Raw genomic sequence first — 20,787 nt, forward strand, 5'->3', positions numbered from 1 at the left:
ATGCTTTTGACATCTTGCCCGCGGATCAGCCCGAAAGTTTGAATCGGTGGTTCGCCGATAATTCACCTGTTTGGGAGGAGGCACAAATGAAAAGAAAAACAGAGAAACGCCGGCCAAAAATGACATGGTTTAAAAAAAAACTTCAAGTCGTTTCGGCTTCCAGAAAAGAAACAATGCTTAACAACGTTGTTAACAAGAAACAAGGCTTCCTTATGAAAGCCGGAATGTCTTGAAGTTTTCCATTTGTTTTTTAGGCCATTCCATTTTCGGCTGGGGTTTCTGTTTTCTTTTGATTATACATTCTTTTTTGCGATTACGTGAGGAAACTTAGACATTCTTTATTTCATAAATTACTTTATTTGCAGTGAATACTTCAGCCCCTCAAAATAAAATGAGATCCCTGCCCCACCTATCGTCAAGCAGAAGCACATTCTCATGTTGCATGTGCTCGCTATGCCACACTTGAAAAGTGTCCTTCACATGATAATTTATAGCAGAAGTTTAGCTCTACCAATAATAGAATTGTAATGCTGACATTGTGGCTAAGTAAAACAATCATTCACTTCCAAGGCATAGCTGCTGGAGGAAAAAGAAAGAAAAAGTACACCACATGACGTCAAAAACATGACACCTTTCATGTAGAACACACACCATCCATTCACGCAGACCTATCGACACCGTCGCTGCCACATATGTGAATCACAGGCCTCGTAGAAATGTGCAAACTTGTATAACATGCTTATCCAAAATCTCCACCCTCTGACCCTTTACACATCAGACGATAGCTTTACTATTACCCATGCCTGGCAAAGAATACAAACAGTAAACTATTTAAAGTACCTGTGACGTTGGGAATCATCAGCCTAAACTTAAATGTAAAGAAGAACAGGCTGTCAGAACAAGCATTATGTGCAATTACCTCATGTAACTAGTTCCTATAAGCATGGTGCATCCCGAATGCAAACCTACATATTACAATTAGAATTTGCTAAATTTTGGACGTCGACCGAGCCAAATGCAGGTGAACATGGGGATGCAGTAATGAATTCCAGGTTTTTTCTGAGTTGTTAATGTTTGACTTTATGCTCATAATACAAATGACCCTTGTAGACATGGAAGGATAGTTTTGCTTATCTTTGAAGGGTCCCTAAACCACGTGACCTTAAAGAGTTTGTATATAATGGCATCGGTGTGCCAGCCTACAATGAACACACAACCTCAACAATCTTGCAATGTTTTATGACAAAAAGTTAACTAGCATTCATGATGTAGTGAAAACTTGAAAGCAATGTTGCCAACTGTCATTCATTCTTGCGGAATTTATGGTTTACCAAACCACTCTTGACAGTAAGAGCAGCTTTTCTTTTATATTATAAAATAGTAATTAACCATGCAGTAAATCTCAAATTATTTTTCATCTTAGTGTCCCTTGAATTAGGTATTGAGCTAGGTATCATTTAAATATATTGCTCTGATCTGATCCATCCAACTTGAATAAAGCCCTAAAGTTGGAATGCAACCCTCAATCCCTCTTAAACCTTGCACAGTCTTGTTTCTAAGCCAGGGTAGATAGTTAGTTACTGTTAAAGTTTTTGTTGCTGCTGGGAGGCTCAGCAAAGGTTGATTCCAAATTCACTTTGAGTGTCCACAGCACACAGGACATTACATCTCAAAGCAGCAGCACATTACAACAACATGGCGGCCAGATATAGCAAGAAATGCTGATTCAGCATGCTAACAATGCCGAAACTTGGTATAATGTACGATTGCGTTGCATAGCAGTAAACAGGCAAGAAATTCAATGGCAAGCTAACAGATTAAAAAAAAAGCTTTGCATGAACACGATACCTCCTTGCAAGCACGGCATTCATCAAAGCACTTCATTCTGCAAGGAACCAAATTACACCAATTCACCCTTTTTTCATTCAAAAGACCCTGGGTTTGATACCATATCACACAGGTCGCCAAAGAAGCCGCATGAAAGATGAAAAAGGCACAAGAGTGTATATAAAGGTAATAATAATACAGGACCTTCCAACCCAGACTTAACTTTACCATTTGCATTAAATAGTAAAAAAAAAAAGAAGAGTGTCTCTCTTTGAGTAGTAGGGACACAAATTCTCAAGGTTTTATCCAGCAAGAAACCAGTACACCTCTTGAGTAATTCAGGAAAAAGCACACCAGCTTAAAAGTCAGACACCATTATGATGAGATGTAACTGAGCAACAGATTCTTTTGTCAACATAAAATGAACAACACAACAGAGCCGCAACACCAAGCTTCCAGTTTTCAACACGCCAGAGCCAAGAGTCACCAAAATAAAGCCGGCAGTGCCTTCGCCGCAAACTTCTCGCACGTCAGATCACTGCAGAAGAAACGTTGCTGAACTTTCACCATGGCCTCGGCACTCGCGCGACACAGTTTGGCAAAAGGAGCTGTGTTTTGAGGAACGGCGACAGAGGTGCACGTGGGAGATGAAATGGACGCATCTTTGGTCCTCGGAGAGGGAAGCCTTTTCAAGCTGTCTTGCTTGACAGGGCCTGCCAAGCCTGGTCCGACCAGTCTGGAATGTGCCGGTTGTTGGTGATGAACTGGTCCTTGGTGATGCAGTGCACGTTCACAGCATCCGTAGAGCCATAGATGGAAGCTGCAAAGATGCGTGACATGTTTGTGCAACAAACAATTTCTTTTAGGGATGAAAACGCATACCTTTTTAGATGTAATTCTACTTGGCGTTCTGCCTTAAACTGGGTTTCATAACAGATTCAGAACTTTATGCAAGTAAAAAAAGAACGAGAGTATGTATGCAACCATGCAGATGTGCCGCAAGAAATTAAATCCAAAGAAAAGCCGAATCGTCTAGAGGGGCAACTTAGTAATCAATATTAAACCAAAAAGCACACATATGGCACCTTTTCTTTTTGTGAAAGTTAAATGAAGAATTTGAAAGAGAGCAGAGAAAACATATATGAACAAAAATGAACTGAACCTCTCAACACCAATAGCATGGTCTGTGTACAGCAATATTAACTGCACTCCATCTAGATGACTTTTCTTACCTTAGCAACACTGCAGTTACCAAACACGTGCGTCCTAAAACTACAACAAAAATATATCTATTATAGAAGGGGGAAGAGAAAACAGACTCAAGTGACTCCTTGATTCCCTTAACTCAATTACTGCCAACATCAGTGTGAAACTCATAGTAATTACACATACAGTACACAATAAGCGTCGGTGATCGACTCAGTGTCACCCACCAACTCGCACCTGAAAACTGTGGAGACGCTCGAACCTCTCGCACGTCCTGGCATTTACACTGCATGGCTCACGTCTCCTGGCATCCAGCTTCCTCGCATAGCACACACACGGCGGAGGGAGTCTTAGTTACGCAGCACAACAAGAGATGGTGCGAGGAGTCTTCCGATACTAGTGCCACATGATGGCACGGATGCTCAGGTGCGAGGGAAACTCGCTTCCTCTTCTTCGGCACGTCGCGCACGGTTCCGACCGACCGCTTGTTAATCTACTCTGTGGGACCAAAACCTGGAGGGCGGCCCGATGGCTCAAATGGTGCGCTGTTCACGAGACTGCATTTGCAAACCACTCACACATCAGTGTCCGGCACGGGCAAACACTATTCGCTCGTTATGCTTGCATGGCGAGTCAGACCCCCTCGATTCCTCAGCGTGTTTCATTTCTAGTGTGTAGATCGGCTAGCTGGAATTCTTGCATGAAGGGGCAATAAATGCCTTTTTTTTTTCGGTTTCCAGTACAGTGTATTGTGAATCCTATGTTTCCAAGCCCACAAAACATATCAATTCCTCAAGCTGCCAATGAACTTCCACAGTATTTAACAAATGGTTTTGATAGTCACACTCGGTGCACTTTCAAGCACATAACTGGCACTTTCTTCAGAATATTTGCGATTGCACCACCTTCTGACACATTTTCAAAGAGAACACATCTATTTTCACCTTGCTGTTCACTACTCTTCATGAACTGTTCTGAAACGCTTTCACTCTTTTTGCTGCTGTGCCTTGTTCTGCACAGCCCGCACTTGTGGACTTGAAAATCTGTAAATATCTTGCACACATGACAACAAAACGTGGGGGAAGGGGCAATTATAATGATGATTATAATAAATTGTTTCCATTTTAATGGTGCAGCAGCCATTCCAGCTATGATGCACCAGCACTGGTTTTCGCATGCTCTAAATATGAGACACGAAATATGAGAGGCTTTAAACATGAGACAGGAATCCCGCATTTCTTTCAACTTTACTCTGAGCATGCACTTTATGACGGCAGCACAGGTGATGAATGTAACCGAATAGACTAACGAACAGAATACACATTCAGTGCATTTCCCTATCATGTAAGGTAGGGAAATGTGAGGTAACGCAGTTTCGCGCATGTTACCTCCGAGCCACGCAGTGTAGTTCTCCTTGCTGGGCGGGCTGTGGAACTTGAACGTGTTCATGTTCATCTTCCGTGAGTACACCGGGTCCTGGACCAAGCTCTTCAGCTCCTGGGAGAGGCGGTGCTTGAAACCCGGCATCATGGAGCTCCCGCCCATGACCACAATGTTCTGAGCCAGGACCTTCCGCGAATCCATCGGAGCCTGGAACAGAACCATAAAATTACAATTGCTATTCCTGCTTTGACTTTCTCTCTTCAGGACCTTGCAATTTTTGTTTAACCCCACATAGCCGAATGTACCATTTGTTATACGCTTAGTCTGACACATCAAAATGTTGATTTAGACATGGGAAACTTAACACAAAATGCACAGTAGTGTTTTTCACACGCTGAAGCAAAGTATCAGTAGTGAATAGCTCAGCAAACAAATTGCTAATACAGTTACTATATCAGCATACTACTATGTAATTTAGTTAACTACTATATTTGTTATTTTAAACATAAATAAAAATCAATTCATTGTTTTAGCGTAAATATATGCCCTGTGGTCGGAAATCAAGGTGACCAAGTTGTTTTATTTTTTTAATTATTTTTTTTTTAGTGTGGAAAGGCGCTTGGACATCCTGAGGCACAGTGGTCACAGTGGTCGTCCAGTCGCACAGGCTGAATGACAAGAATGCGCATCGAACGTTTCGTAGTTCAAGCTTGATCACAAGAGAGTCCGTGAATGGCTGAAGGACAAGTATGTCGATCTCATTTTTGGGTAGGATTCCAAGGAATCATTAAATGGTTTTGGCATTGAATAAGAAGCTAAAGATTGCAAGGAAACAACCTTCAGAAATCAGTTTTGTTAATACGGTGCAGACTGGGCTGCATACTTTCAGTGGCCGCCATTATACTTAGCCGCCATATTCAATATTGATGCGGAATCGAGGAAGGGAGGCACCATATTTGGTTGAGTTATCCGTTAAGTAGGAGGGGGCGCTTCATAATGAGCTGTCAAAGTTGAAAGTTGATATAAAAAGCCACTAAAACATTGCTTCCTAACTACATTAAAAAGTGAACAAAGTTAACAAGCCATGAAGTTCTGAATGCAATATTGATAATGGCCAACAAAGCAACACATGCTGCAGTTGGCTACGGTCTAATATGTTTTGGCCAGTATTTCACTGTAAAGAGTGTGGGGATGCGCGACTCTCGCGCGTCCCCTGATATGTTTTTCCCGCATGGCGCGTCTCCTGTAATCCGGCTTCGCCGCGTGGCCTGCGTGATGCCCACGGCGGTCGATGTGGTTGGGGCGCAGTGCGAGAGATGGCGCGAGTGTTGCGTTGCTAACGCCGCCTCACGGCAGGGTTACTTGGGGGCGCAGGGGAGGACGGGCTGTCTCTTTCCCAGCGGGTCAGCTAACAGCGAGGACGTCCCGCGCGCCGACCCATGCTTCTGCGAGACCGCCTCACGTGGCCGCCTTCGAACGCGCCACGATTCGCGTGACCATACACGCGAAGGACCAGGCGTTGGGATCCAGCATGGGGCGAACATATTCGCTCACTTCCGGTCGCGGTGAGTCAGACTTCTAGATTTGTCGCGCGCCCATCGGCATGTTTTGTGGATAGCAACTCGGCTAGCAGGCACTGATCTATGAAAGGTGCAATAAATGCCCTTGTGATTGTTTGCACTACTGTGTTGTCGTTCCTTTGTCCCAAGAGTACGGGTGAGAGAACCCCCCCAAGAGTAAGCATTTCCGCATGCAGACCTTCTCTCACATCATTCAATATTACGTAAGTTGCTGTCCAAACTAGCCCTTATTAAAGACTGCTAATTTCAGAGTCGAACGGAACACAAACTAGCTATGGCTTCAATCAGCATTCACGAGTCTTTCATGCATGAATGACACACAACAAATTCACTTCCATCAGCAAAGTGAGGCAACTGACGACCTTGTGGCACCAGCAAGGACTTCACTTACCTTTAAAATGGAATCCAGAAGTAGCGTTGCTATGGACTTCATGTCGCCATCCAATTCAAACAGAGCTTCAGCTGCATATTCTCTGTAGAGAACAGGAAGAGAGTAAAAATACTGCAATAAGTATTCAGTACATTTCTTTACCTTTGTGCAGTCAAGACATTAAAACATACAGTAGCTTTTTCTAAAATCAAATTCCAAGGTTTAACATCCCAAAGCACTCACAAGCTAAGATGAGAGATGACGGGAGGGGGGGAGGGAAGAGCTATGAATTGGTCGTTTCGACCACCTGGGTTTTTTTGGCACGCACCTAAATCTAAGCAGACGGGCCATCTTTGCATTGCACCTCATCTGAATGTGGTTGCGGTGTCCGAGAGTCGAACCTGCAACCTCGTGTTGAGCAGCGCAACACCACAGCCACTAAGCAATGGTCAACTCATCCGAGTGCCTATGAGTGCTTGTGGGGGAGTTCAGGGTAAAAGTGAACGAACGTTCAGTTTTACCGTGCCATTCCATTCCCGCTCCATTCGCACACGACTGGGTACCATTACATTTCCATTCAATTTCTCGCTTTCAACGACATAAGCAAGTCTCGTGTGACATGAAAATATCTTCGTTATATCCAATATTCATTATAGGTAGGCATTCATTACATGCTGATGTTGGCAAGAAGTATTTTAGATTTACATAGGTATATCCAATAAGTCATTATATCTTCGTTTGTTATATCGAGGTTCGACTAACTGAAACGAACATGGAATAAATCTAATTCCAGCCCTGCTGCCAACATAAAACTTTGAAGCTGTCATATCTTGAAAAATCATTCACCTTAGCGTCCCCGGAATGGTGATGATCTTGTCGCCGTCCAAAGGATATTTGACCTCTGGTGGTGGGGGAGGAGGATCCTGACGAAAGGCAGAAGAGCACCGAGTCATGATAACAGACAGGCGGTAAAACATGCATTAAAACACATGCATAAAAAAGGTGAAAAGGTTACAGGAGCTTCTCAAGAATTGCTATGATCCATGGCACAATCCTTTTAATGCATCATGTCAATGAATGTAGATGCCAAGATTAAACAGGCAACTAAAGGGCAACTTACTCTCAGTAAGTAAAGCATTTCTTGAAAGGTCCATTCTCATTTATTTGGTGAAAAGAGCTGCAAGATTACTATTGACAAGAATGAAGGTCAAACTTTTCTTTCATGAATTTCAAGCCAAAGCCTCATCGGGGGCACGTCAGTGTGATCCCACAAATTTCTTAGCATTTTTTTGTAGCTGAGCTGTTTCGCCAAATGAAATTTGTCCACCTTCAGAGGAGGTGGACAAACCCGACGGTAGCACGAAGTTACAAAAGAAACCCAATATTGGTTTGCAGAAAGAAAGCTTTACAGTTTAAGGAAAATTTGTCCTGTTCCGGAGATCGAACTCAGGACCAAACGCCTTTCTGGGGCAGTCGCTCTACCATGTGAGCTTAACCAGGAGGCTAGTGGGTTGTAGGGCGAAGACCAATTATTCGACAACTCGAAGCGGAGGGACACTGAACAAGGCAACTCAGTTCTGTAGAAGTCTGCAGGGTGGATGAAAGTTTATGGAAGACAAAATGACCAGTGTCATATTTAAACAAGAAAACACACAAGATATAGAGAAATGATGCCCACCGGAATGACTTCAGCATTGTTGCTCCTTGTGAATCCCCAAACCTGCAGCTTTAGCGCCCTCTCGCGGGTGGTCACAAAACATGTGCGAACTGCCAAGAAAGAACAAAGAAACAAAAATAAAATTAAACATTCTATTTTTTTTGCCTTCTTTCTATTAGGATAATGAAAATTTCCAGCCTCAATGTAAAAAGTGTGCTGACACAATACAGTCGGGCAGTCGGGCCTCAGTATGCATGTTTTTCTAAAGTGAATAGCTTTTTTTGGCTCTCTTGCCCGTTTTAGTGATTGGTGGCCACAGATGTACTGGCTAACAGCTCTGTTCTCTATGGAATTACGCAATAAAACAACGAATGCTACCTACATCTTAACTACAACAAATATATGTTGTCAAAGGCATCACTCCTCTAAAAAAGTGAATAGCTTTCCAGAAGCGTTCGGCTATTTGCTTACATTGACAATCATCATCGATGGTTTGTGCAAAACTTTCCTAAGTGCTTCTAGAATTCAAGGATGGAATTGCAAATGCAGTGCCGGTTGTGAAATCTGATGATGCTGTGCTCAAACAGCAATGTGCTTTGATGTGCTGATGTGCAACCATTTTTGGCGGGGAAAGGTATTCGCAGTACAGTTGACTTCCATCAATTTGACCTCAACTAGACAGACAGAATCGCTCAAATGATCTCGCCAGTCAAATTAAAACAGAGAAAAAACATCCAAACACACCATTGCTTCATAGGGCAGTATTTATCCAATTCTAACGCATTCAGTTTTTGAGGGTTCAGAGTAGAAAACAATATGCATGAAAGTCTCATAGGCATATAATTTTATAACACAAAAAATGCAGCATGCCTCTGATTCTGGCAATCAGAAATGAAATGAAGCCTGCCAAGTTTACCCTCACTGGCTAGAACTTTATTTACACTTTTAATGTCCATTGTCATCAACCTCGGACAACATGTCATCGCTACTCCACAACATATCACCCTGACTGCAGCCAATCCATTCTGCATCTCCTGCATCACTCCACTACAATTGCGAACACGATGGTGGCCCATGCCTAGAGCAACCACTTTGCCAGTTCATCTGCCAATGTCTCCAGCACTCTGGAGACATTCAACACTTCGGAGAGCCAAAAACATATTATTGTTACTCCACCGTTGTTAGTTAAACTAGAATGCGAAATAACTTTTGAATTAGCTTAGACTGAAAGTGGCACATCATCGTCGCCATGATAGACAAAATTTTTCTCAGCTGCCATCATGTGAAGTCAATGGCTTTGACGGTAGGATGTCACTAACGCCACGAGCATGGTTCTGGTTGCGTCTCAGATTTCAACTCTCAAGCAATTTACCAGGGATAGTGTTCTCAGACTATCACTGTCGGGGATACTTTTACGAGTTTTTGCGTGACTAACACAGGAGGTTTTGGCATCCACAGGTGACAGTGTTACTGCCACTGTGCTAAGACAGTATGCTTGGTACTGTGCCACGAATGATGTCGCTTGTAGATGCCAATGCGTCTAGCGACAGTCGCGCGAAATCTAGCGAAAGGGAAAGTACCCTCAGAAGTGATCGTCCTATAATATGGCCCCAGGAGTTTGCCTACTCTTTCTATGTATACCTCAGCGAGCCCCAGCAGTAGGGCTTTGGATTCATACGGACAAATTTGCCACTGTCAGCGTTTAGACGAACCTTAAAAACACACACCTTATTTATTTCATTCTTCTATACAAAAACAAACTCAACAAAACGTGCATTCTTACCTTTTATGTCTTCTAGAACAGATTCCCTGATAGGATCTGTGCAACAAAAAAACATGAAAGAAAGGTATAAGGTATAGATATAATAGTTGACATGATAAGTACAGTTCACTGAACTTTTCATCACTGTTTAGAAACACTGCAATTGGTGAGGATTGCAGCATCGCATGCTTTCACAACAGCATTCAGTTAATGTGAAAGCATTAGCTAATTGGTTATTAGTATTAATGTCAAAACAGTGCTAAGGACACAGGCAAAATGAAGCCACACAGAAAGAAAGCCCAATGTGTTGTTTATTATATGTGCCTTCTCTTTGTTCGTGTTCTAGTGCTCTTCCCCTATGAAAGCATTCAGTTTAGCACAACCAGTGCATAGACACAGAGAAGCAACAGAATACGTGCACAGGAATACACAAACACAAAGTGCTGTGGGCATTTGTGTCCGTGCTGCTGGTTGCACAACATTGAATGCTTTTGTGATTACACACCAACAGCCCCGAATTACAACACTGATCGCATGCTGTTTTGAAGTTGCAAAGAGGGCAGCAAAAGCTGTTATACATACTGACACAAACGCTGATGTTTAGCAAAAAAAATCCTGTCCCTTCTTGAAATTCCTGAAAAATACTTGTAGGCCCATAGCGCCAGTTCATAACGACACGTTTTTGCTGGCAACTGTAAGTGCAGCTCGTTATGCACTGGCACTTGTGTAGTCTGTAAGAAACTCATGTATTTGTGAACAGAGGCATGCCTTGGGACTTGGCCTGGATACCTGGTGCACTATTCCGACGGAGGCTAGGCTCAGGCTTTTTTCCAGAGGACTATACTTATTGGTTCATGTACAACAGTTTTGCAAGGTCACCGTTTGCAGTACAATCAAGCACCAATATAATGATCACGGACTTAATAAATGGACGGAAACAACTTCATTGTGCATCCGGCAATGGATAAATCAACGGATATATAATGAAGCACATACAAAATGTTCCTCACCCATATCAGCATATATACATACAAATACATATACAAATGCATGCCCAACACGAATACCAGGCATAATGAAGATATTTTCGTGTTCGATACAAGTTCGCTGTATTGAGATTCCCACATGTTTATTCCATGGCCTTCCTTTCCACTTCTTTTGCTACATATGTAGAGTGGCAAATTCTGGAACTTAAGAACAGAAATTCCAACATTCTGTTCCAAGTAAAAGGATATTAAACACCTTTGTAACCTTTCCTGGTGTTCTACAAACACTGATAACTGAATGAGCAAATGGCTGTGGCTCACAACTTAAAAAAATAATACTAATAGGAGAAGCTCGCTCACCAGTAAGCACCTCTGCAAGCGAAAACTCGCCGTCAGATGAACCTCGCACTGTTGCCAGCTCCATGAGCTCAGACTCTATCCGCCTGGGTGTGTTAAAGAGACAAAAACACAAAAGAAACTGCAGGTATGCTTAACATTGCACTGCTGGGGCAGCTAGTTCATATTCGGCAGCACATGGCTGCATGCAATCCACAACATGAGAAGAGGAAGAGGCAGAAAGAGGGTGTGGCTAAACTGAAAGACAGTGAGGTCTAGACACGCTACATCTCAAGTCTCTTAAGTCAGGCCTCACGTGTCTCAATGCCTATTTAGACTATAGTTGGCACTCCCTGAGCATTCTTTAAAGACATTAAACACTGCAATGACAATATAGTTGCAGTGAATGCAGCAAGTTTGTTTTACAATCACAGAGAATTATGTATAACCTGCACACTGCAGGTATAGGTTTAGGCAAAGCTTACTTCGATGTTTACGAGGAACCACAGAGTTAGTACACTAACTCTAGCGGAAAAGTTTGAGCGACAAAAGTTAGAAATGCAAACATTCCACCATGTTGCCACAACTTACTTTTGCAACGCTAAATATATTCAAAATGTTATGCAAGAACAAGCGCTAACAGGTAGCCCATACATTTGAACAACATGTAGAGACGACTCTGCATATTTTTCATAAAGATCGGATGGCTATTTAGAAAGTTTTTATGTAAAAATTTATGGTGCGTGAACGGCTGCATTCACAGGTGCCTGAACTAGATGCCGTCACCATACTGAGGGAGGCTTGGGATCATGTTGATTAGCATCGCTTGAATAGCATCTTGTCTTATGCGCCTGTGCTCCTGCACGGCTGTACAGAGTAGCTACACTGCGGAGCTCTTGCAATTGCTGGTTTCAATGCATGGGCGCTGTGGGGAACTTTTCCTCTAGAGTTATTTATGTTAAGCTATGCGAGGAACGCTGACGCTGTTCTTTATTAGGAAACATTTGCAAGTATAGACTACACGACAAACGTGGACATATTCTCACCAGGGATACTTAGAAAAAGATACCGTGCTAAAAGGATTACAAGAAGAGAAATGCGAGACAGAGGACTAGCGCATAGTCTACCGCCGCGGACTTTTGTGCTAGTCCGCCTCCCTTCCTTCTAGTCTACGCAGTATCGTCTCCTAAACATTATGAACCCACCAGCCCAGCAACAAGCTTTATTAGGCCACGCTTCACCCCGATCAACGTAAGCTTGGCACTTGAACACCGCAGACACAACTGACAGAAACGAGAGTCTACCACACACACGGTACACATTGAACCGAACTTGTCCAGCAGGAAGTGGTTCTCAAAGTAGTTGGTTCCGCGAATAAATGACACAGTCCTGTACTGTTGGTGTTTCGTCAACATGAATTGACTTTGCTCGGCTTTGCATTAAGAGGTCAACATGCACTCGCATTCTAAATCCCTGTGTTGAACCGGGCCCTCCAGTCAGCCACTACTACTACACGACCAATAAGGATAGTCGAAGCGCTGACCCTTTGTAAATCACTGTTCATGACAACAGGTAGCATCCGTAAGTTGTGTTGAAGGCGTGGAGAAAGCTTCGCATTAATGTCATAAAATAAAGTTACTTAGTGGGCAAATGTACAAGAAAACCCACTACAAGCATTAACACGTATGCTTTATGATTACTTCAGTTCCCTACAGAAAGGTAACTTTCACATGAAGCCTTAACTGCTAACATGAGAAGTGAGAAGTGTACATCAAATGGCCAAATAACACACTATGTTGCAAGTGCCATTAAGTTTTAATGCTACAAAGCATGCGCACGTGGCACAGCATAAATGGCATTAAACTTTAAGCCATCATACAGTTATTGTCATTTTTGTGCACATGTGAAATGGGCATTGAAAGGGAAAGAGAAAGATAGGAAGAAGCAACAGCACAGTGAACCACAGTCAAGGCTAGAGCACTTGAGCCCGTCACTGCAAAGCAAATAAAATGGTAATATCGAGGCAGCCGCTAAGTTCAAAATAACACGCGGCAAACTTAATCCATGTACAGGTGACTACAGTTGCCCACAAGCATTGCCTTTCATTATAACCAGCAATGCAAGAACGCTGCTTTCTTCACCTAGGAGCATGCTACTCAAGCGCTCTAGGCAAGGGTGTAGCAGATCGTACAATAGCCCAAGATTAAGCACAACACAAGGGGAAAATAAAGACATCATGACATAGCCTTATATGGCTCACACTGGCGACAGTGTCATTGATAACTTCGGAATTCAGTGCGAGTTCTGCCCACTAAACCAGAGCATATTTCGCCTTTGCACCTCATCGTTCCAAATCACTGTTGCCAAGAAACCCTGACATAAAAATAAATTCATCTCCGCCCCGTCGTTGGGGAAACGAATTAACATAATTGCGTGGTACACCTACACAAATCCTTTTTGAGTTGGACTGCAGTGTAGTATTTGCCACTCTTCAACTATACTACAAACTCTGTACCTGCATGCCCTCCTTTCTAACACTAACTATATGTAACAAAAACCAGATATCAATGTCTACACTCGCCGGTATTTGCAGTTTACAAGGTTAAATCGGAATACAGCGTGAAGCAACAAGCTCACCTGTGAATGGCGAGTCCCCCAAGGGGAATGGCCTGCCAGGCACTAAGGATGCAGACTCCTTCATAAACGTGAACATGATGCTAGTTAAGAAATTTAGACCAGATGAACACTTTACAGCTGCAGACCAAACTGCAAGAGATATGAGCCTTTCAATGATGTTTGCTACATGAATTTCGATGCAGACATTGAGGAACGCCAGACGTTGGAGGGTATCAGCTACTCTGTAAATGGTAATGCATTTACGAATTACCGGGTTACCAGACAGGCGTGGGGCAGCAGCAGTGTCGGTAGCAACATCTGGTGACACTGAATTTAACGCGAGAGTACACAGAGGTAATATATTGCAGTGCCCTATTACATTCTGCTCAGCTGCTGGTGCATTCATCATATTAGCAGTCCGTTTATGCTTTACTATTGATGAGAACATTCAAGCAACAGAATTTTTTTGTCAGATGCACTGTAGTTGGACAAAGCACCCCAAGGTGTCGATGCCACTGCCGTCCACAGCTCCAGTAACCTGGTAATCTGTAAACAGCAAAAAGCTTAAAGGGAAGCTACAACTCTCTAGTGCGAAACCCTGAGATTGGCCAATCACCGTCACAAACAATAAACAGAATAGAACTGCCTTGACGGTGCTACAGAGCAGCGGGTATGTCGAAGAAATGCTCTCTCTCACCGAAAATGGCAATTTTTGCCATGGCTTCGGCAGAATCTTAAACCAAAACGGCAGCGAACATTGAATGTTGGTATATTTACCCAATTCTAATGTGCATCATTTTTTGTTAAGCAGACCGATCTAAAAATTGCTTATGCGTTACAACTGGATACGAAACCAAAACCTCATTCACAGCTGCGGCAAGTCTGTCAGAACCACTGAAATCACCATACAAGGTGGTGACAGAACAAGTTTTCCTTAGATACAGTAGCATACATTGGCCTCAACACGACAACACACTGCTTCAATTACAAAAGCTCCCTCGTAAAAAGTTATTTTACGTGTTCAGCTAGCAGCAATGAAGCCGTGTCACATGTGATCAGCACGTCAGAGCCTTGCGTCCAAGATGAAACTGGACGCAAGGCTCTGACGTCCAAGATGAATAGTTTCAGAGCCTTGCGTCCAAGATGAAACTGGACGCAAGGCTCTGAAACTATTCTATTTACGATGGTTGTGGAGTTGTTCAAGAAACAAGTTGAATGTACAAACAATCGCATGCTGTGGCCTGCAGAGAAGCACTATCTGAGAGTGACAGCAATGAAAATTAAGCGTAAATAATACATTTTCATACTGTGAAGGTAAGTTCAAGAGGTTGATGAGGTTGATGATGAGCCACAGTTACAATAACAGCAAAGCACAAGAAATTTCGCTAACTTATCCCCAAGCTGTTGAGGAATTCCTTCCTCCTGAGAAAACAAGCGCAAAAGTAAAAGGATATCGGCAGTGAGATACTCTCGTAGTATCCGCAGTCGAGGACAAGTGCAGAGTTGATCCCAAGGGTGTACAAGGCCATGAGATGTGACGGCACGAAAACTATGGCTGGAACCTGTACAGTTTATTTGTTTTTTTTTTTTCCATTGGTGACAACGAATGCGGGATGGAGAAACAATTCACAGTCATACACAATGTGCGAGGCAGTAACAGCAATAGCCTGTGCAACTTTGGAGACCTGTCTCTTGTGAACCTCCCCATTTTATTTCACTTTGCCATCAAGTTTCTAACATCCCCTACGTTCTGCTTCCTACATAACAAGCAACACTACGAAAGACTACTTTCTAGCGTCTGTAGAGTATAGAGGGCACCGGCATTGGTGTGCGTCTCCTAGAGGCCGCTATGCCAACATGGAAACGCCGTGATATGGAAGATAGTATAGTTGCAAACCTGGCATGGCCTAAAGAACTATCTTAGCTGCACGTTAAGCAAGCAAGCTGCGTGACAAAGTGTTCTTAGAATGAAACCTTCATAAAATTTCTCAGTTCTCCTACATTTATCTTGCATTGACGTTTACTCACATAATGTATAACCCAAAGACGAAGAAATTTAAAACATACAAATGGATCCAATGTACAGTGAGCATGGACCTTCCTGTGTTCTAAGCAGCTTGGGTGGCCTGCTGAAGGCACTGTTCCCATCCATTAAAACTGTATGGGTGCCTATGTTCTAAGGAAAACAATTTCTTCAATCATAAAAGAGAAACAAAAACGTTTTATGTTCTTTTTCAGCTAAGACCCAGCCACTGTGGCAGATGGTAGACTTTTCGTGAGGTGAGTCTTTAAGGTGCTCTGGCTCCTCAAGGATTAAGCTTATCGAAAGTCCTCAGTTTCTAGTACTCCCACGCATACATTGGTAATGGAACACCAAGCAACAGAGTACATTTTGCATCTCAACAGTGTCTTGTCCTCCCTATCAAGATTTTACAGTGAAGCTGTAAAATTTTAATGGCAAAGGAAAAAGTGGGTTTTGCAATGGTTTTCATGCACCGAATGTCGGCACGTGTCAGAGCCCGAAATTTGCTTTGAAATGTAACAAACAATCTTCCTAAAATAAAACCTACCTTGCATATATTTCAGGCAAATAGACAATTCATATGCGCAGCTTTTTTTTTTTTTAAAAAAGAAGTAATCTGTAATTTTTGTTTCTCACATTGCGTTATGTCGGCTAAACAATGAATGTCAGATAGGTGATTGTATGGCTACGCCGGTGAAAGCGGATGCATTGCTGCTGCAACGCAGCCTGCGCCAGAGCCTTCACTAAGAAAACCCAGCGTCAGCCTCGCTCGGATGCTGCTGCTGCATTCGAGCGAGGCCGTGAGCCAGCAAATAGACTCCTTGTACTTCCGAATGGCGTGAGAACTCGCTTATATATGAGGCTGAGTGGTGCAGCTTGCAGGACAAGGGACACAGAAAAAACTGAGGGCAGGCACTCATACAGCTTTGCTTCCTTTGATGTATCAGTTGTCAGGGTTGGCATACATCTGCAAACGATTTTTCACTTGCTTCAGGATGCCCGAGTGCTTCAACGATCCGCAGTGCCACTGAAGTGCTAGGCACTGTCAAATAGCCCAGAAGCATGTTAGCCAAAAGACAAAAAAAAAAAAAAGAAGCCATGCCGTTTCAGTGGAAGGCCAGACATGTTCATTCGAACCTCAATTTAATGAACATGGACTTAAATGAAATAAAGCTAAAACATTTTGTGTAAATATCAGCATGTAACGTACATAAGCATATACATAGCATACACACAATAAAACACACATAAATGAAAATAAGGCGGTAAAGGCAACACTGATGCAGCTTATACTGATCAACATGAGAATAAAGACGTTGCTATTCTATTCTACAAGCTTGTCTTTGGCAGAACATTTCTGAGGGTATAAAAACAAAGAAATAAACTGGCTAGAGTTCGTCAACGCAGACCTACCTCAAAGTGCTCAAAGAGCACCTGCGCAACTGTGTTGCGGAACAGCGTTGGACACAGCACGGACTCGACGACAACCACTCGCCGATCCTTGGGGTTGACCGAGAGATGCCTAATACACAGAAAGAAAAAAACAGAAGTGGACATCAAGGTACACATCTGGTAACAGCTGCATTAGTGAGACGTCAACAAGCTCACAAATTTGGGAACGGGAAGCAACTGCTGCAGCTTTTCTGAAAGTGAAAACGACAGAGCACGCCTGCATTGCACAGACACCGGCTATTCCTGGAACGCTGTTTGTTTTGTCGATCTCTTCAAAGCTAACATACCTGCAGCAACAGCCACCTTCTCTTCGGAGAGCGCGTTTTGCAGTAGAGCTGGTTAAATTCCATGCACCACTTCACTCGTCTGTGCTTCACACATGGACGTACTTAATTGTGGATGCTTTGGTTCACTGTTGTGGAATCATGATAAATTGCACAGTAGTGAGGCAAAGACAGAAAAGAGATGACAGATGTGTCCCATGTTGTTTGTCTTCTTGTCAATCTGTCTCGTAACTACAATTTGCCATAACTTCTTCAGACCCTGTGTCGATACCTGTGGATAACAGCTTTCATCATTTCCTAAGTTACCATATTTATTCAAATCTAGGCTGATAACTCTATTCAAATAATCATATACCAAACTCTAGGGTCAGCTTAGATTTGAGGATTTTAAAAATCGCACCAGTTTGTAATTGAAAATAATATGGTGCCATAGCTAGCGCCATCTAGAAAACCCAGTATCGCAGCCGCTATCTCTTATCTTAGCTCAAGCTCTCCCGTATGTGATAATCAATTTTTGCCCGCCGTAGTGTGAAGTTACAAACAATGTGTGCAAAAATAACTGCCTAGTGGTTTCACAACCTTAATGTCGGTCAATTGCGTGATGTGATCAATGTAGTACACCATTTACGCCTCACGACATATGGCCTACAATAACGCTGGATAAGACTACGCACACCTCAATTATGTTGATGGGTTTACAGTTTTGCCCTTGTTGGTAAACCATCCTGAAGAATGCTCACATGCAATAAAAAATACAGATTAAGCAAGTTGACAGGCACAAGCACAAAGCGTGATAGAGGACATGGATGAAGTGCTTGCACGTATCTCCACTTGCTCCATCTCTGTCCTCCATCGAACTTGAACGCGTAGTATATTGCCTCCATTCATACAGAATCAGCATCCATGGCAACCCACCTGAAGTACAGGGTGTACATGAATTCCTTGAGCATGGTGGTGAGGTCATCCTGGGCCCAGTAGTTCCAGATGGGCTGCATCTGTGGAGCAGGCAAAGGAGGCTTGATGTGAATTTCCTTTTCTAGCTTTCATTTGCTCATACTAGCTCCATGCCAGCTAGCTGTGAAATTGCCAAGTGCCTCGAATGGTGCCATTCAAGCAAGACTGCACTCATTACTTGCTGGTCTGACAGGGATCAGGTGCTACATGAAGCAAGCCCGCAGCCCCTTCAGTGGGCTTGGCATTAACAAGCACCACAAACATGACGTAGCATTTACGAGAGTACTGACACACATTTCCAAAGTTGCACAAGCTCGTCACATGCTTCTCACACATAAAAAGTTGAGACTTGTCAAATGCAAAAGTTTAGGAAACAGTCATATCTTAATTTTATTTTGATAAGCTGTTACAAGGAAGATCAAGAGATGGCACCACCATTCCCCGCACTTTCTGAATCCTCCGCTCCTCCTTGGCAACCCTCTTCCTCTATGAACTTGGAGAAGACAAAGTATCAAGTTGCGTCTTGCCCTCCATGTAACCACACCCTTTCCTCTGTATTTCGTGCTTAACAAACCCAGTTAACACCCGTTAACAAAAGTCCAGTGTTCTATCATATGCTATATGAGACAACAAAACATAAGCTAGAGAAAGGGGGGAAATAGGGGGACGGAAAAGAGAGGGCTGGGTTGCCTTTTGTGAAAGTTGCTCCAGCTTGAAAAATGATTTGCAGTACTTTAGGAAGACTTTAAATGCTTCCCTGTTCTTGACATTACCATTACGTTACAATGCAAAAAAAAAAAAAATTTTCCTAAGTCATGTAGCAATCTAAGGCTAGGCACGTTTCTTCTGGCTGCGATTGGGTGTGCCAGCTAGAGCGATCGCAGAAATGGAGCGAACCAATGTATCATGGGGTCATGAAGCATCTACCTCTGTCTGCCTCCTGGGTACTAAAACTGAAACTGGTCCGTAGAAAAAGCTACTACAGTAAATTATATGGGGCACTCAAACGCTTGCCAGTATTTCTTTTTAATTTGGAGGCTTTGAACGTTCAGCCTATGGAAAAAAAAATTAAAAGTCGAAATTGTCACGTCAGCACTACTTTAAAAGGCATGCGAATTGTTGGTAAACACTGTCGCATGTTCCAGACGTAGTGCTCTATAAGTGGTGCATAAAGCACAGTTCCCAAGTTTTTCCCTAACTAGTCAAAGGGTTATATTTGAGGTGCTCGTAAGATTCTCTTGTACGTCACTTTACAACAAGGATGAACGTTTCAACTGCAAAAATAATAATGATTCAATACCTGGTTGTTACGACCCAATGGAACGCTGCTTGGTATGATCCATCGGGGGCTCGGTTCACGCGCGAAACCACACCTGGAGGAATAACCGACCAGTTTCACAGCTGTACCAGCCAACAACATCACAACCAGCGTTGTGTGGCGTGATGACAAATCATCACGCCACACAACGACAACGAAGTATGCCACACCGTAACGAGACATTGACACCGGAAGGCCATGCAAACACAGACGCTATCACGGTATAAAAGCGGCAACATTTCATCAATGTGGTGTTGATCTGCGGGCACATTCGACATTCTCTTGTGGCAGCGCAAGTCTCGCGTTTGATGTCGTGCCTTAGTTCGAATTAAATGGCATGCATTATCTACATCGCGGCGGGTACAAACAATAAGGACAACGCAATGCGCTCGGCAGCACACACACGATTGAACTCACGACGTTCAAAAACCACGCCGGTGAAGGGTGCGACACACCAACAACAGGCGCTAGCCATTCTTTTTTAACCATCGCTACAGTTCAAAGGTGCAGATGAACTAGCATGCATTCGCAGCGATCTGACTGCACCACCGCAAACTTCGGCTAAACAATTCAGATCGTGGGTTACATTAGGAACGCCCACAAAGAACCATTCCTCACTTGGTGTAGGCGCGTCCGAAGTCAAACACCACCGAGTTTTTCTCGGCCACCATGCCTATTCCTTCATAGATCGGCATCTTGCTTGGCACTTACAAAACCCTGAAGACTATGATGAGCAAGTTAACATGACCGCGAGACGGAACACATTTCAGCAATGATACACGCCCCAAAGAGTCTACGCGAGTCTACGCAAGGAACCGAAAGAACATTTTGTCGATAAGGCAGCCGACATAATGCAATGAGTGCATAGACATACAATAGCACTATTTAAATACTAGAGGGTATGGTAGAGGTAGCCTGTTTCTTGTGCTTGAAGAATAATGTTAAGCATTGTCGCAGCGCTACATTTTTGTTTAGTGTCAGCTGTCAGAACTACTTTGTCGTCTGCTTCAAAAAACAAAAATCTGATTTTTAT

At 43.1% G+C, this 20,787-nt stretch overlaps 1 protein-coding gene across 1 annotated transcript; it reads right to left on the reverse strand.

The window, feature by feature from the left end:
* Nucleotides 1–341: 341 nt before the first annotated feature.
* Nucleotides 342–20,621, reverse strand: Arp10 (Actin-related protein 10). The gene is made up of 13 exons (XM_075699218.1): nt 20,373–20,621; nt 19,737–19,809; nt 18,398–18,477; nt 17,160–17,268; nt 15,178–15,285; nt 13,745–13,812; nt 11,132–11,214; nt 9,807–9,842; nt 8,045–8,133; nt 7,213–7,289; nt 6,388–6,469; nt 4,422–4,623; nt 342–2,647 (listed from the first exon to the last, which is right to left on the reverse strand). The coding sequence occupies exons 1-13, from the start codon at nt 20,447–20,449 to the stop codon at nt 2,517–2,519; spliced, it is 1,215 nt and encodes a 404-aa protein (XP_075555333.1). The 5' UTR covers nt 20,450–20,621; the 3' UTR covers nt 342–2,516.
* Nucleotides 20,622–20,787: the final 166 nt, after the last annotated feature.

The sequence above is a fragment of the Dermacentor variabilis genome, chromosome 7 (assembly GCF_050947875.1).
Source record: "Dermacentor variabilis isolate Ectoservices chromosome 7, ASM5094787v1, whole genome shotgun sequence".
NCBI classification, from domain to species: domain Eukaryota; kingdom Metazoa; phylum Arthropoda; class Arachnida; order Ixodida; family Ixodidae; genus Dermacentor; species Dermacentor variabilis.